At 40.0% G+C, this 17,684-nt stretch overlaps 1 protein-coding gene across 1 annotated transcript in view; it reads left to right on the forward strand.

The window, feature by feature from the left end:
• slit3 (slit homolog 3) overlaps nucleotides 1-17,684 on the forward strand; it is a gene marked incomplete at its 5' end in the record, with an annotated part of 301,781 nt that overhangs the window by 163,321 nt on the left and 120,776 nt on the right. Inside the window, 1 exon segment of the mRNA XM_080502187.1 lies at nucleotides 1,440-1,511. Within this exon segment, the coding sequence (XP_080358313.1) occupies nucleotides 1,440-1,511 (72 nt within the window).

Raw genomic sequence — 17,684 nt, forward strand, 5'->3', positions numbered from 1 at the left:
CTGGAATAATGCACAAGCAATTTTCCCCTTGTGTACATGAATGCATGTGTGTGTAAATTAGGTGGCTGGAAGGTATGGTGTGTGTGAGTGTGTCTTTGAGACTGTGATTGTTCATTCTAGTGTGTGTGTGTGTGTGTGTGTGTGTGTGTGTATGTGTGTGTGTGTGTCAAGGTCAAAGACAAAAGCCCAGATTGAGTTCTGCTGTTCTTTTATGCTGTTGTAATTATCTAAGTGTATGCTGACGATCTCATATACATAATCACGTATGAGTCTACGTTTCGTGACTGCCAGGAATAAACACTGATATAAGATATATCTCAATTTTTTTTTTGTTTTTAAATGACATTGCGCTTTCTGAACCCTATTTACCTGCCCAGGCTTCCAAATGAACAGTTGCATTAGCGTTGAAGCGAGGATGTTGTACACATGGCAATCATTAGAGCCATATTCATGCACATGCACAGCCATGTTCAATTTGTTGCTGCTGAAGATGAAAAGAAGGACAAATGGTTTTTTTTTTTCCCCTTGGTTATGATGGGAGAAATACATCTTAGAAATATATATCTTTTCTTCTATTTGGAGTTGAGGCGTTGGAGGGTCACACAATGTTTTCAAGTGACAAATGCAAAACTTGCGTTGCGTTTTGGGTGTCCGTTTTTTTGGTTGTTTTTTTTTAAATGCTCTGACCCCGTCTCCTTAGAAACGCCGCCGTTTGGCGCTGTTAATTGTAGCGCATGATAACAGGTCGTGACTGCCCGTGACGCCTCGGCCTTGAATCATATCATTTTGGTCAAAATCATGATTCACAGTCAGGAATTGAGATTTGGTGACTTGTTGTTCTATCTAAACGCACCTTAAACGCAAAACCTTTCCGAAACCAAAATCAAAAAGTGTTTTCATTTGAACTCGGCGCTTCAGTCTGTATCCGATTTCTTCTCACTTTCTCGTTCTTTCCCTGCCTCCACCTCTCCATTAATCCTGCACACAAACACTTGAAGGGAGCAGATGGACTCGTTCCAGCAGCATTTCTGATAGTTTCCTTTGTCTTTGAAGCTCTTTGGACCTAAATCGTTCCACTGATCATAAATGTCATATCAGCCTCCCTCCATATCGCTCTCTCTCTCTCTCTCCTCTCTCTCTCTCTCTCTCTCTCTCTCTCTCTCTCTCTCTCTCTCTCTCTCTCTCTCTCTCTCTCTCTCTCTCTCTCTCTCTCTCTCTCTCTCTCTCTCTCTCTCTCTCTCTCTCTCTCTCTCTCTCTCTCTCTCTCCCTCCCCTCCTGTGCCTTTGTTCTGTAATCGTCTGTACGTTCATGTGAGCTGCTGTGTGCGGCGGCACGAGTCGGCGTGTGTCAGACACAGATCCACTCGTTGTGGTTTGGCCTCCACACTGTGTTCCCAATACCTCAGTTAATGTGTGTGTGTCTCTCTATCTGCCTCCAGAGACCTGAGCGAGAACCAGATCCAGGCGGTTCCCAGGAAAGCTTTCAGAGGAATCACCGGTGTCAAGAACCTGTAAGCACAATTACTCCTCCTCTCTCTCTTCTTTCCTTCCCTCCACTTTCCTCCGTCCCTTCTCATCCCTCTTCTACTCCCGAATCTCTTTCTTTTCCTGTCATTTTTTTAAATCTCTTTTCATTTCCTTTTTATTCGACATCAAAAGTTCTTTTGGAGATGTTGTATTACTTGGACTAAACTTTTAGCACTTCTTTATTCGCTCATATTATATATCAAATGTCTCTTTTGTCATGTTGTATGTCTCACAATTAAATATAGAATATTTAATTAAATACTGGTGTAAATGAAAGGTAGGCATAGCAACTATCATTGACACTCTCTCTGTGTAGTAATGGCCAATAGAGCAGTGCCTGATGATAATTAAGAATTGTGGCCTTTTTCATTGTAATGAAGCTCAGAGTGTAACAACATGGCAATAATATAATAGGATACTTGATCCAGTATCATAGTTACCTTGTTATCACTAAAGCCGCTTTAAATAATCAGCAGTATAATAATACAGAACTGTATTTCTTGTAAATGAATGGAATTTTGTGCAGTATCCTCTTTAAGAATAGGTATTGTGGAGGACAGAGGGGTCATATGCATTTGCTATACTTTGCCCCGAGTAAATGCTCTGTCCCCCATAAATGTGAATATTTAACTATTTCTTTGTGGAATATAACATGTTTAGTGTCTGTAAAATGTGTGAAATTATGACCAACATTTAGTTTCAGCCCTATTATAACCACAACGACACAGTTGACTATGGCAACATCTGGATCAATAATCAGATATTTCACATATATGTTGTATGTTCTGATAATTATTTTAATGTCATGAAAATGAAACAGTTATTATAGTTGAATTGTGAGTGCTCAGACCTGATTTACCTTTTTTTTTTTAACGTGATCCATTTTTATATTTGATTTGATTAATCTGGGATCAATTAAGTTTATTCTATTCTATTCTGTATAGATAGGTATTGATCTTTTCTAAATTCAAAATGAGGGAAAATTAGCTGATCATCAATTTTTGCACATGATTTTCCTATATGTTCGATTGCTGTGCTTTAATAATACAGTGGGTTGGGAAAAATCCTGGATAAAAAGTTATACATGAAACATCTCTTCCATTTCTCTCTCTCTCTCTCTCTCTCTCTCTCTCTCTCTCTCTCTCTCTCACACACACACACACACACACATGCTCTGACTTGCAATTTACAGGTTAATTACTCACAATATTGAGTTATTGATGCTGCAGATGACGACATAAACAAAGAAATGCAACAAACATGTAGCATTCTCTTAAAAGATCCAACCAGGAATTGAATATGACAGAGTGAATGTTTGTGGCTGGTAGAATAACTTCACCACCTCATCCTAGAATGACGTTCACCACCATTCATCGAGGCACAGGTCAAAACGTATAAATTCACCCCTCTCCTCATATTTGATCATATATCCCAACAGGAATTCATTAATATCTCTCGGAGATAATATAATTTTTTCTTCGAAATGATTCATATTCACTTCCAATATTGATTTATTGACCTCATGAATAGATGATAATTCAAGCAGCCACAGTTTTTCTGGACGTCTGCTTTTTCTTTTTCCCCTCCTGGGACTTTTTTCCGCCTTCTTGCCACTCTGCCACTTTTCTCTCTCCCTCTTCTTTATCCAAAGACGCTCCATCCTCACATCAAGCGCTCAATACCCTCCCTGTCATTTATTAATGACGTCCTAATCACCAATACCCCGATCGATATGCTGCCCGATCGATGGCTTCTCGTCAATAACGGCTGATCAATCTTGCATCTAAACCTGGCAGACGGACTCTTGGGGCAACAGCCTCAAGTCTCACGTGTTCAACACATGGAAGAGAAAAGGCCGTGGTTCAGGCTTGAGCTCACGATGAGTTGACTGGTAAAAGCAGTGAAGAGGGGGAAAAAACAAACATGGGGCTGTGTCAACACGTCTTCTGTCTGTAACGTGTAGTTTGCTGTTGTGTTTTTATCCAATGTGACTGCCGTGACAGTCGTGGAGAGGATGAGATACAGAAACACTACAGTGCATAATCACTACAAGATGCGAGGAGATAATAACCCGTCTCTGACCAAACCTCGTTTCACCGGGAAAGCCGCTGACTGACAGGAAAACAAACACACAGTGTTTTCTGCTTTAATGAGATAGAGAGAAGAAGACGGGAGGGAGAGGGTGAGGCAGTGGAAGAGCTTCATGTGCACGTTCTTTTTACCATTAGCTTTTTATTGTGATTTCAGAGAAACACATTTAAATAATGTGGAGGTCAAACGGCTGTCTTAACCCCTGCCGGGTATTTTAGATCATCAGTGGTCATTTAAAAGTATAGATGTAAAGACATCAAACTATCTGGGAATGTATTGAGGGGGATTGTTCAAGTTGCTTAAAACAAAACGTGACATGAAATATGAGTTTGTGTGACTTTTCAGCAGCTGGGAAGTGGATTTGTCACCCGTTGTTTCAATTTTCCAGTTTGATATGTTGATCTTTGGCCCCGTTTTCAAGTGGCAATAGAAAACCTTTGCTGCGCTTCGAGTGTCTGTTTCCACGGCAACAGAGTGACTGAAAACACAACTTTTTGAAAACACTTCCAACGGGGAGGGGGGCGATCCAATAGTTTTTCTGCACATGTGCAAGTAGGTAGACAACAACACATTGTTTTGAAAACATTGCCGTGCAAATACAAAAGGTTTAAAACTTTATGTCCAAACAAGAATATGAAATCGCTGACATATTTGACAAGGGACTGAGTACACTTCTTAGCTCATGTGTAGTTTTTTTTTCCACAGTGGGGAGTTTCCCCCACTTCCCAGTTGCTCAGGAATATATTTGAGTAAATGTCAAGACTTATTTTCAATTAAAATATCTTCACGTCATGTCTTGTGCTGATTAAGTGGCATTGGTTAACCTGAAAAGAAAGGACCAGTCATATCAGACGTGTGAAGAATAAGAGCACTTAGGTTGATTCAATGAAAATGCATAAACGAAATGTTTCACTTTCCAGTTCCATCTGTTGCAGTTCCTCACATGACAACTGCTAATGGAGATCGTACCAGTCCCTCAAAACAGAAAGTTCAATTATTGGAGTTCATTCTGCTCATGAATGTCACATTTATATGATCTTTAGCTCCAAAAGAGCTATGGGACAAGCTTTTTCAAGAGAGTATGACCATTAACAGTTTTACACCACAACAATAAAGTTAACTTCTAAAGAAGGACCAAATAGGTTTGACTTTTTTCTCTCAACATTTCGTGACACATACAGAATCTGTATCCTCTTCGTCATTGTTCAATTCCTTGGTTCCACCTCTATGAGGATGATTTAGAACCCACTTAGACATGAAGTCATGACCCTCTGGAGGCTGCCATTGTTTTTATTGTCCATCTACTGAGCGTGTGCAGAAGAAATCTTTACTACGGCTATGGCGCATTTGTACATATGTACACAGTACCAGCATTTCAAAAAGCCCCCCCCCCCCCCCACATTTACATGGAGATGGAGTCGGACCGTTTTGTTGTGTTTTATCCCGCCGACATGGAGGCGTTTCAAAAAGTTGCGTGTCCCTCGTTCCCACGAGGGGTCACAGCAGTTTTCAAAAAGTTGCTTTTTCATTGGCTCCCATTATCATTATATTATGTTGTGTAAACAGACCCCCTAAAACACAACAAACGTGTTTTTCATTTTCACTTCAACGTGGTGTAAACGGGACCACAGTGTGTCTGTTTGCTGGGCTGATTTTCAGTTTGCACTTCCAGATGGTGGAGACGTTTGTATCTGAGATAAAGCAACTCAGTTTAATGATCCTTCCCACTGAGAGTTTTGACATTATTCTATTTAATATTTCTATCTGACTGTATATCACCCTGATGTCAAGAGCAATAATTTCAGAGTGACTCCAAAATGTGGGCTGGCAAAGTCATGGCTGCCTTTCAGGCCAGGAGGAAAACTCACAGCTCAGCTGAGCTCAGAGGAGAGACAGAATTACAATGAGCGCTGAAATTTATTTCCAGCACCTAAATAAGTGACTCAATCCACCTCTGTCACCTCAATCTGGATCCTGCGTGTCCTTGAGTTGTTAACACGGACATTATACACCTCTTCTTATTTTTCACTGGCTGATCTGTGAACTGATTAATTTACATCCGGCCACAGATCAGTAATTCAAAATTAAGCTACAGGCAAATGTGCCCGTCGACTTAGTTTCCTTTCCCAAGTGTGATGTAAGTTCAACATGGCCGCCAAAGACCACAGGAGATTATTACTCTTAAGTTAAATGGGCCTGAAAGTGTATGTGTGTGTGTGTGTTTCCATGGCTGGGCTCCAACTCTGGGAGTTCAGCTTGGCCTCTGAGCATCTAATCCACTCTCCGTTTTCACGTCCGACACCATTTAAAGTAAATGCTACACAGCACCTCGCCACTTTGACCTCCGACTCACTCAAGTATCTCAGCGCTCTTTAAAATTCAGTGCCAGGTTGCAAACAACAGCAGAGCGTTTGACCCGACTTCACGACATGTTCTGAGACCCATCAACTTCCATCCATACTTCACCTTTCAGGCATGCCACCCAGAGTGCTGCACAAGTTAATGAGAAAAAACACTGGGACGGAAAATGTTCACAAACACCGATTAGCAACATCCCAGATGTGTGTGTATGCATACACATCTGGGATATTCAGGTTAATTAAGCAGGTGGATAAAATAAGTAGGTAATATAATGAATAACTTAAGGAAACACAACAATCATAAGGAGAGGGCTAAAATGTGTATTTATTTAATTAAGAATAATTGGTGCAATGATTAAAGACTAAATATGAAGACTTACTGTGGGTAATGAATAGATTGGTCTATGTAATATTATATTATATTATATTATATTATATTATATTATATTATATTATATTATATTATATTATATCAATGCTGTTGATACATAATGGTATAAAAGAAAATACAATTGATGTGAAATAAGGATGATTTTAATAGAAAAGTAATTTGAGAAGACAACTGAAATCAAATATATTAAAATGATGCATTTTCTAAACCTTATTTTCTAAATATATAAATAAAACAAAGGTGAAATAATCACATATTGGCATTAAGCTTAAACTTAAAAGTTAATAATAAAACGAATATAAATTAACACGAGAATGTAATATAATAATGTATTGAACACAATACAATAGATAGATAGATAGATAGATAGATAGATAGATAGATAGATAGATAGATAGATAGATAGATAGATAGATAGATAGATAGATAGATAAAAAAAGATTAAAATGATGTACATTATCATCATTTAAATGTATTTATTTATGTTGAATAAAGGCACAATTAAAATGAGATGAAACCATGGCAAAGAAAAATAAGAATCCAATTTCAATATAGAACACATGTAACTCTCGAAGCCTCGTCTTGTCAGTCCTAGCCCTATTCTTCAACATTGACAAATGAAAAAATCCAACAAAATAACTTGGCAGTACAAAAAAAACAAACAAACAAAACCAAAACTACTCCAATCGAGCTATTTGTGGAAACAGAATATATCAAAAACACACAAAAAAGAACAAAATGACAAGCTCCCTTAACATCAGAGAGATTTACATTCTCCTTCTTCGTTTCTGTATTTTTCCTATATTGTTTTTTATATCTTTTGGACATTTTTTTTTTTTTAATTACATGATATTCATACTTACATACAACGACCCCACAGATGGAAATACAAATACTTTTAAAAATTGGTCCCAGCATAATTCTATAAACGAATACACGCAGACTGTAAATATTGAAATATATTAACATATATTAAAAGCAAAATATAATAAAAACCGTGGACAAATTGTGGAATTAAATGTGCAACATAATTATACGTTGGTAAAAAAAAAAAAAGAAAAGAATAAAATTATAAAAAAAGATGATCTCCAATTAAAATGAAAGGTGTGTCTACACAGGACATAAGAGCCTGGTTAAATATTGGGGGTGTTTTGAAGCTGCAGTCCTGCGGGGGGAGGTGTGTGGAGCTCCCTCCTTCTCAGTGGTTCCCCGGCGTCACATTAATACATTAACACACATCCGCGCCTGCCCAGTGGAGACACACTCTCCTGTATCCGTCCCACTGGAGGTGAAATCTCATCCTTCCAGTTTCCACACGCTTCACGTTTCTTCTTCCCACTCAGGAATCCTCCGCCCGTCCTGGAACTCTTTTAACAGCAGCACGTAAAGTCACTTCACTTCAAGTGGACGTCCGTCCAAATGTCTCCCACGGAATAGCTTCGACCTACAAAGTTCATCTTTTGAACTTTTTTTTTTTTTGCTGTTGAAATTAGGAGTGACTCCAGTATATAAAGATAATTCATTTCCACCTTGTCAATTTTAAATTTCTCCTCCACTTACTTACACTTTCTCCTCCTCCGACCCATTAATAGTTTCTAACTTTTCTATCGTTTTGTCTTCTTCCCTTCTTTTTCCACATCCTTTGGCACTTCCTCCATTCCATGCACATCGCTCCCTTCTCTTCCTTCTCTTCCTTCTCCTTCATTCCCTCTAATTTTGAGATTTTCTCCTCCGTCACGTCTTGTCTTTGTTTTTCTTCATTAAAATCACTTACACTTGCCATTGATCCTCTTTTTTGACATTGTTTCCTCGCTCGTCCACCCATATCTACACTTTCTCTTCATTCTGTTCCTCCTATAACTCCTCTTCTCCTTCTAACTAACTTCTAACTCTTCATTACACTAACTCCTCCCTCTTTTATTGACATTGTCTTCTCTTCCCCTTTGATCGTTTTTCTCAAATGTTCTCCCTTTACCTACATGTCCTCATTCTCTACTTTTATTTTTTGCCATTTTCTCCTCCTCTTCAGCCCCAAGTTCTTGTCTGTTCCACTGTGATACATATAGTTTACTTTACGTTCTTTTCTCTCACCTACGTATCTGAAATCAGGTCAGACTGTCCAACCAATCCAAGGAAATCCTGCCTCCTCCAGACAGTTGTACCATTATCACTTCTATCTATCAAATGTTCTTCTTTTTTCGTTTGACTTTTTCAAGTTTTGTCTTTGGTTTTGTCATTTATTTTGCAGTGTTTTTCTCTGTTCTTCCGTCCTCGTCTCATTCTTACCTCGACTTTCTCCTCATTCCTCATTTCCTTGGCTCCCTCCACAAACTCACTTCCTTTTAAATTCCCTGTCTCACACTCTTATTTCCCTTTTTTTTTTTTTTTTTTTTACTTTTTCACCCCCTACACTCGCTATCCCTCCGTCCATTAGACAAGGTGACTCCTGCAGTAAAAGGCTCCAGTCCTCCATTATACCAGAGAGTAAAAAAAAAAAAAAAAAAAAAAAACCTTCATGACATTCTGTCCCTGGTGGACACAACATTGATTTTCCCATATGTATCTCCCTCCCTCTCACATTCCTCCTCCCTCTCTCTTTCTTTTTCTGCCCTCCCTCTCGGTCTCTTTCCCTTCCTCTCCCTCTCTTTCCCTTCCTCTCCCTCTCTCTTTTGGTCTCACTCTGTTTCTCAGAGGGTCAGGTCTCTATCTTTCACTCTCGGTTGTTCGCTTTCATGCTGCCCAGTGGCTACCACATCATTGTACGCCATTTATTGGACTTTTACCACACACACACACACACACACACACACACACACACACACACACACACACACACACACACACACACACACACACACACACACACACACACACACACACACACACACACACACACACACACACACACACACGGACCCTTTCAACCTCACAATCAGATGACTGCTTTGCTGAAACAGCCCAGCATCTTGCAAATACGATTACTGAGGTCCTCGGCTAACCTAAAGAGACAGGTAGATACCATCCATCTGTGTGTGTGTGTGTGCGTGTGTGCGCGTGTGTGTGCGTGTGTGTGCGTGCGTGTGTGCGTGTGTGTGTGTGTGTGTTCTATACGTTGTGCTGACAGCAGGTCCTGTCACCCCCTGAAACTCTGCCCGTCAGTCACACTGCAGATGATAAAGGGAGAATGTAGAATTATAACGTATACAAAAGAGTTCCAGGCGACGCTCTCTGAGTTTAATAGTTTTATCTGGCAGGCATGAAATGCTGGATGCTTATCTTATCATATTCTCATCTTGTCCGATCCTTAAAACGCCTTCTTTGTCATGTATTTTCTTATCTCGACTTCAAACAATGGTGCGGCGTGTCGACGACTCCCCACGTTGGCTCACGGACCAGATAAAGAGTTTCATCCATTCTGAGGAAAAACATGTCCTGTTATTTTGTTTTTATCAACAAGGACCATATGAAATCTATCCATGCACCTTCTTTACAGCTGTATTTTTAATATGAGCTGTGGGACCCTGGTAGTGTTGTGCTCGAGACACACACACATATATACATATACATATACATATACATATACATATACATATACATATACATATACATATACATATACATATATAACTTATTATGTTATTGCTTTTATTACATTTAATGTGACAAAAATCCTCACACTGTTATCAGGTGCTGCAAGTCTTTGGCGAAGATACAAACCAGTGATGTTCTTTCCAGTGTGGAAACCTCTTCAGTGTGGCCCCCATGTGATATCTATGGTATAAGTGGAAGCCCACTGTTTGACAGTAATACAAGTAGTAGTGCTGTCAATCGATTAAAATATATTGGCTAATTATTTGCACAATTTTCTGTAATTGTGATTAATCGCATGGTTTTTCTACCGAAGACTGACGCTTGTACTGGACATTTATTCCGGGAAAACCACAGAATTAATGTCGACTCAACTGACTCTTTAAATTAAAAGACTGTTTTTATAACGTCCTCTTAGCTTTGTGTGAAACTGTTTCTCTCCAACATCAGCAAAATAGTAAAAACATTAATACATTGATTAATAAATATCTAACATAAGTCTGGGTTTTGTTAGAGTGCAGGTACACCACTTTGACAATTTTAGTATTTCTAGAAACAAAGTTGGAAACTTTAACTTTTAGATGAACAAAGTGGCAATAATATACTGTAATACACACACACACACACACACACACACACACACACACACACACACACACACACACACACACACACACACACACACACACACACGAGAGCCATGGAAAGAAAGAAAGAGTATAAATGTATATTTTACCAGTATTTCCTCCATCTTTAGCAGTTTGGTGGCTCCTGGTCAGCCAACATGGCAACCTGCTGTTTTGCTGCAGAATTACTTCTGTGGTTGTTAAATTCGGCTTTTCAAAGTAAAGCTAATGACTTTCACTTTCTCAATCGGCCTTCAAGTAACATCCTAAAGTGAAACTTTCTGCCTCAGTATTATTCCACTCTGTACTACACTGCTCTGGAGTAACAGTTTACATTTTTTTTTTAACAAATTAAACTTTTCAAATCAATTACTGAAATTAACACATCCATTTTGAAAGCACTAATAAATAGTAATAACTTATTTGTCTGTACCCTAAAAAATGACTCATTTTTGATGACAACTTGCTATGAATGACTGGAATTGAGGAAAGGTAAAGTGAATCTCGTTGGCTGATCGTCTGAATGCAACAACTTCTTGGGTAAATAATCCTGAAATAGACTTATTGCACAACTACAGGCTCTGTAACAAGCCGCTCGCTGAATCATTGTGTTTTGCAGCTAATAATCTGTTCTGGCTGCTTTTCATGAAGGGGATATCTTGAGAACAGGGTATTCCCTGCATCTCAATGTCAGTGTCATTGTTGATTGAGTTATCAATTGATTCCTTGATTGATTGATCAGGTGTCATGGCTTCACATTACAATAAAAAGAGAATCCATCTGGGCTTCAAGATAGAAAAACATTCAACCGACCAGTCAGTTTGCAATGACTTTCACATGAATGAATAACCTTTTTTTTTTTTTTTCTTGAGCCTCTTTCATGCAAATTTGGTGACAAATAAAACCTGGAATGAAATCAACCTCACAGGCTTGAAACGCACTTTAAAATGTATAATGTACTGTTGCCAATGGACTTAAATTAAGGACTACGATAAACTTGCTTCATTGAAGACGGTGTAAGAAAAATAGGCTCATGTGCTTTCCAAAGCCTTAAAGTTGCACAGAGACCATAAAACAATGCCATATTGTGTGAGGGTAACGATGCCAAGCCCTGTTGGTGATCTTAGGGAGGAGACGTAGAGGCATAAATTAATCCAATCCACCTTAGACACAGTATATGTAGTGTTACGGTCATGCTTAAATCACAGCACATGTGGTTCAGTTACGTGGCGAGGCTCCGAGCTGCGGCGGCGCCGTCACATCAGACGCGGTCCAGCTGCTTCATATGTCCTCACATTACACCTCAGTGCCCACACAGACACGCTCTTTATCTTTTGCAGCCATCGCGTCCTCGTATCGTATCTTGTTTTCCATCTGCCTACCTTCTCTTTCCCTCTTTTTATTTTTTTATTTTTTTTTTATTGTGATGAAATTTAATTCATTTTTACCGCTGGGTCCACCCATGCTCAACATCTAACACACTCCTCATAACTCCAAGGTGCTTTGGACCAGTGTGCTCACGGAATATAGGATGTAATTTCTTCAACAAAATACAAAATGAAACTATGCAGTGCATCAGTGTGAGAATAAAACCATGCCACCGCCGTGGTTTCACCACTTTACCTTTCTCCTTGCTGCCATCCTCTCTTTTTCTCCCCCCCCCCCATCATAAAACACCTCCATGCTTCATGCTCCCATACCCACAATGCAATGCAAGGTGTCCATTTGTTTGAATTATGAGTAGAGCGCGTTTGAGAGAGGCGAGAACATTGTGTCTTCTACGTGCGCATGCATTTCTGCCTGTGCGGGTGGGTTTTTTTTTTTTTTTTGTCTTCTGTTGATTTTATGTTTACCACAAAGCAGCTGGAGCCAGATGTGAATAAACACTGAGAAACAGGATTAGCAGTGATTGTGTTTTGATCGAAACCTGCGCTCACAGTGACAATGCAGTGGAAGGAGTTGCAGGGATGGAGGCACTTTGTGAGCGGCTTCACTTTAAACTGCCATCATTCTTTACGTGATGCGGAGCCTCCTACACATGTTCCCTAAAGGGCAGGATGTGGCTAATTCATGAAAGGTCACGATGGGCTGAGGACGGAGGAGAAAACGTCAATACCTTCATATGAATTCTAACATGTTTATTCAGCTTCGCCTGCTTTCGCCCGGACGGCTCTTATTTTTCATCAGCAGATCAGTAGTTCAGTTTCCACGTTTAAATTTACTTAAAGCACCATAAAGGAAACTTTCAAAGCAGAGTCGTCAATTTCTAACTGAGACAGACCATGAAATTTAATTTTAGGGACGTGAACTTCAACATCAGACGAATATGTCTCCAGCCCTTTTAGTAGCCGAGTTAAAAAAGAAAAAAGAAAAAAGAAACATACAGTTTGTATGAATGTCCATTTCAATGACATTCAATGTTCAAAAGAGACTTTGATGGAGACCTGCTGTCCTTGTCCATTTGGTCACATTCTACTCAGTGCAGCTGGACGTCTCATCATGTTTAAAACATGACTTTGCTTTGTGACCGTCACTAAAAGCAATCCAAGTCCTTGCTGTATTGTTCAGATGATGATTAACTGCTTCAACATTCAACATAAGCAATACGGAGGCGAGCCCTCTTAGTGGCATGATGGTCAAATAAATAGATTTAATGAGTTGTCCCTAACAGAGACAATCTCACATGGTTCCCTGACCTCAGCTGCCTCCACTCTGCTCACACAGCCTTTCCAAAAGTGGGATTTTTGAAGAGGCTTTAGTTTGATTTGCAATCAACAGACAATGGGAGACGTTGGTGTCGTGGCTCAGCAACAGGTCTTTGGCTGCATTGATGAAGAGATGTTTCTTTTTGTCTCTGCAAATCCATCTATAGCACAACTGTATGTTTCCTCTCAGCCCATCTTTTGCAAAATCTCAAGAGAAGTAAGAAAATCTACAACCTGAGGCTATAACCTTAAACATTCATGGAACAAAACAATTACCAGCAATTCAGACAGCTTTCTGCATTCGTCCTTTCACCGTTTATCAGGCATCCAGTCCCTCTCATTTATCCAATTCCCAAATTAGTTGCCCTACAAAATGGAGTGGTTGATTCCCCCTCTAAGTCAGGGGGAGTCGAACATGAAGCCCGCAGGCAAAAACCGGCCCACAAGAGGCTCCAATCCCACCCAACTGCCAAACAAAACCAACACAAATTAAAAAAAAACAAAAAACATACAGTTTTCCAAACATTTTTCTCAAGAGTCGTGGCCACAACACAACATTGAAAACCGAGATGATTTATCAGTGATGCCACGAGAGATCCCAAACTAACATTAGCCTCAAAGCCAGGCTGTCAGGGGGAGTTTGTAAAAACGCTAATCGCTCCTCCGAATGCAACGGCTGTTGGAGGAGGTTTATTTTGGACATTTCACTGTATTTTGCGCAATTTTGTATTTTAAGCTTTCATCAACATTGGCTTTATGTTAAGATCTTCGTCATTTTCTGAAGTGATTCCTTGGTTTTGTCGAATAATTGACATCTTCATCACGCATACTCTGCACCAATACAAATAAAAACTTTAAAGTTAAAATGTAATGGCTATTATGGCACTTTTTAACCAGTCCCACCCACTCAAGATGAAATTGAGTTGAATGTGTGAACCAAAATGAGTTTGACATGCCTGATCTATATGGAACTCAACATCTCCTTACTACTATCTTACTTTTATTTTCAATATGACTTTTAGGGTCAGACGTACGAAACACACCTACATTTTCTATATCCGTTACGTGTAAATAAAACTTCTTATAAAAGTGTAACACTGAACAGAATTACATCTTTTATCTAAACATATTGTTTGAATTACAAAAAAATACAATTTGTAAATAGGCTGAAATCCTCATTGGCTGTTTCCTAAAATAATCATTGTCCTGCAGAAAATGTGTTTTTAATCAGAAAAGCTATGTACTCTGTACTTGATATTCGATTTTCAGTAATAGAAAAGCGCAACACTGAGCAAAGCGAAGCAAAACTTCTCTGGTTCTTGATTAAACACACATAAATCCTCAGACTGATTCAAAAATTACTTCCCGACATGCATTGGATGGAAACCCAGTCATGGTGTTTCCTCTGTCTTCTCCTCCCGCTTTTAATTAATTACCCAGATAGTAGAAGTTGGATATAATCACGCAGTCGTGTGTGTGTGTGTGTGTGTGTGTGTGTGTGTGTGTGTGTGTGTGTGTGTGTGTGTGTGTGTGTGTGTGTGTGTGTGTGTGTGTGTGTGTGTGTGTGTGTGTGTGTGTGTGTGCTCCAGATGGTAGCACAGGGAAGCTTTGAATCAGTCTGCCAATAGGCCTTTTGATAGACATGATTAAACACACTAACTAATTATATGAAAGGAAATTAAATTCCGGACCCCCGTCCCTTTTCCCCTCCGTTGCTGCAAACACTCGCCACCAGAACATGCAAACACACACACACACACACACACACACACACACACACACACACACACACACACACACACACACACACACACACACACACACAGTCGCCCTCGTCCCAGACTGATACCAATCATGTCACCGCTAATCAGAGCGTTTGGTGAACAAAGCTGTCAGAGGAATCCAATCATATCTCAGATGATGAAATCGTTTACCGTAGATGAAGATGGGAGATGACGTTCATGGCGACCAATATGAAACCAGCAGTTATTCGCAAATTCATGGAAAGATCACAGACATGACGCTCCTGAAGGACGGAGGTAATGTGCTCTCAAACCCATCAGGTGTATAGAAGTGCAGGCAGCCGCGGACTGGGGACGTGACGATGATTCACCAATTGTGTGACGCTCCTCGTCAGCCGGAGGAAGTGGTGGGATTCCGTCACACCGCCGTACCGGGCGTCCCCCCGCTGATACAACACCGAGTGGAAATAGGAGAAATGTCAAAAAGCTCTACTTTCCAATTGTTAATCCAGCAAATGTCTGCTGATTGAGATTCAACTTGTATCATAATTGTGAGTCAATGTGTTCTCAATTTAAAAAAAAAAAAAAAAATTTAACTATGGGCTTGGGTTTGTTTGGTTCTCTTCATCACAGAGTGATTTCACTGACGGCACAAAATGAAATTTGATGCTGGTCGTTGTCGTTGGAGGAAATCATCAAACCAATGTTTCACTTGGTACAACATAGAAAATATCTCAAATAATATTTCAAGCCTTTGCGACCCAACTGGGGGAAGCCCTCAACTGGAATGTCTGAAATGTTGACAAACAGCATAACTCACACTGTGGGTCTCCCATTATCAGTGGAAGGAAACCCGGTCCCCTGCTGCACATTCAGTCTGGAGAACTGTTAGCATCAGCCGATTTGATCCATTTCCTGTGACTCTGAATCGTCCTCATCGTCCTCAATGTGCCACTTACGTGTGGATTCGGCTGATTTTGCTCATTAACTCTTCATTGTCATTGTCAATTGTTCATATCAGTTCATATTTGGATTTTAGAATGCAATAACAAATCCAGACAAATAAATGTATCATAAAAAATGTCCTTTATATGACTTTTTCTTTGCCTGCATCAGTAAAATAACACGCGTAAATGAGTAACTCAGACTTCAAGAAACCACACTGACCTCTCGCTGTCGGGTGGTTCTAGACAGAGAAAAAGGCTTTAATACCTACACTCATCTTTGGCAGTGCCGTTCTTCTCCATATGGTCGATCAGGCTGTGAGCCAGTTTGTCTTCCTCAAAAAAAACAACCCCAAACTAAAAAGCACACATGCCTTTTTAATTACATAAAACACAAACATGGCACAACCATATGTCGGTAATCCCCAGACTCACTATATTTTAGACTCCAGCTATTTAACAGATGCTCACACTTGAAGCTTTCTTCCAACAAGTAGGTGAAAGAAAAGTAAATCTTACATTCAGAACATGGCTGCTGCAGAAATAGAAACATTTTCAGCATGTTTTCTATAGGCTTTAATCAGCAGATCAGTTCGGCGATCCTACAAAAATGTGCTCGATTAACGGCAGAGTGCAGCGCTAAATACATTTCTCTGAATCATTTCTCAAACATCATCACATTGCATCAAAAGTGAATTCGAACATCTCACCCGACTCGGAGAGGCCTTCAGAGGGTTGAGCATAATTAGGTTGCGAGTCAAACCCCCCACCTGTTGGGCACAGATCTGTTCGATATTTACTTTCTGGAGTCCAAGACCGATCCACGCCAAGTCTTCAACACAAGCAGCCAGTCAGTGTTGAATAGAAGTGCTTAAGAAAAGGAATTGCTCCGCGCTGGTTTCTGTGACCCTGAACACATCAGTGCTGCCTCCAGCTTATAATTAACTTCACATTCAATTATGTAGTGATCAGACTGGAAATCACAATGAGCTTTGTGGGATGGACTAATAGGAAACAGGTGTAAACACGGTGCTGCACGGACCAGCCAAAACATTATGACTGGTGAAGTGGAGGACATCTGGTAGTGGGTGGAGATCATAATAATAAAGCATACGTCTTTTGTCCTTGATGTTCAAGTGTAAGGATTAAAGCAATTGTGAGACGGACAGGGTCACACCAGTCTGGTTTGGTCAGACGCCGTCAGCAGTGGTGAAAGGAATAACAAAGCTGATCTTAGCCACAAACCCTCATTGTGGAGTCTGCAGCCATGAGCTACTGTAACTCAAAGTGCTGCAGACGTTTCATGCAGGGTCTGATAGAAACCTGTCAGAATACACTGTTTGTGTGTTCTGACAGGGAGACCAACACATACGAGACATTTAGTCATAAGGTCAACGGTTTTCATTAACATGCTGCTTTTCCCATTCATGTCACAGCCCAAAAATGGCTTTATGGGCATTGTTGGTCACATTTACCCATCCATATAACACAAACACACACCATTGGGAAATCAAACCTCGGACGTAACGCACCAACCGGAGATGAGAGTGTCAGTGGTAAAATGAGAACCTCAGCTGCTGCTTTATGTTTGAGGTTAATTGGAGAGTCTAAAGTGTCTGTCCTGTGATTAAGTGTGAGTGAAGCGACAACCGGTCCCTTCCGTCAGTCATGGGGCCTGATTAACTAAGATTATGCACAAAGCACATTCAC

This window comes from Blennius ocellaris, assembly GCF_963422515.1.
Source record: "Blennius ocellaris genome assembly, chromosome: 9".
Taxonomy (NCBI): domain Eukaryota; kingdom Metazoa; phylum Chordata; class Actinopteri; order Blenniiformes; family Blenniidae; genus Blennius; species Blennius ocellaris.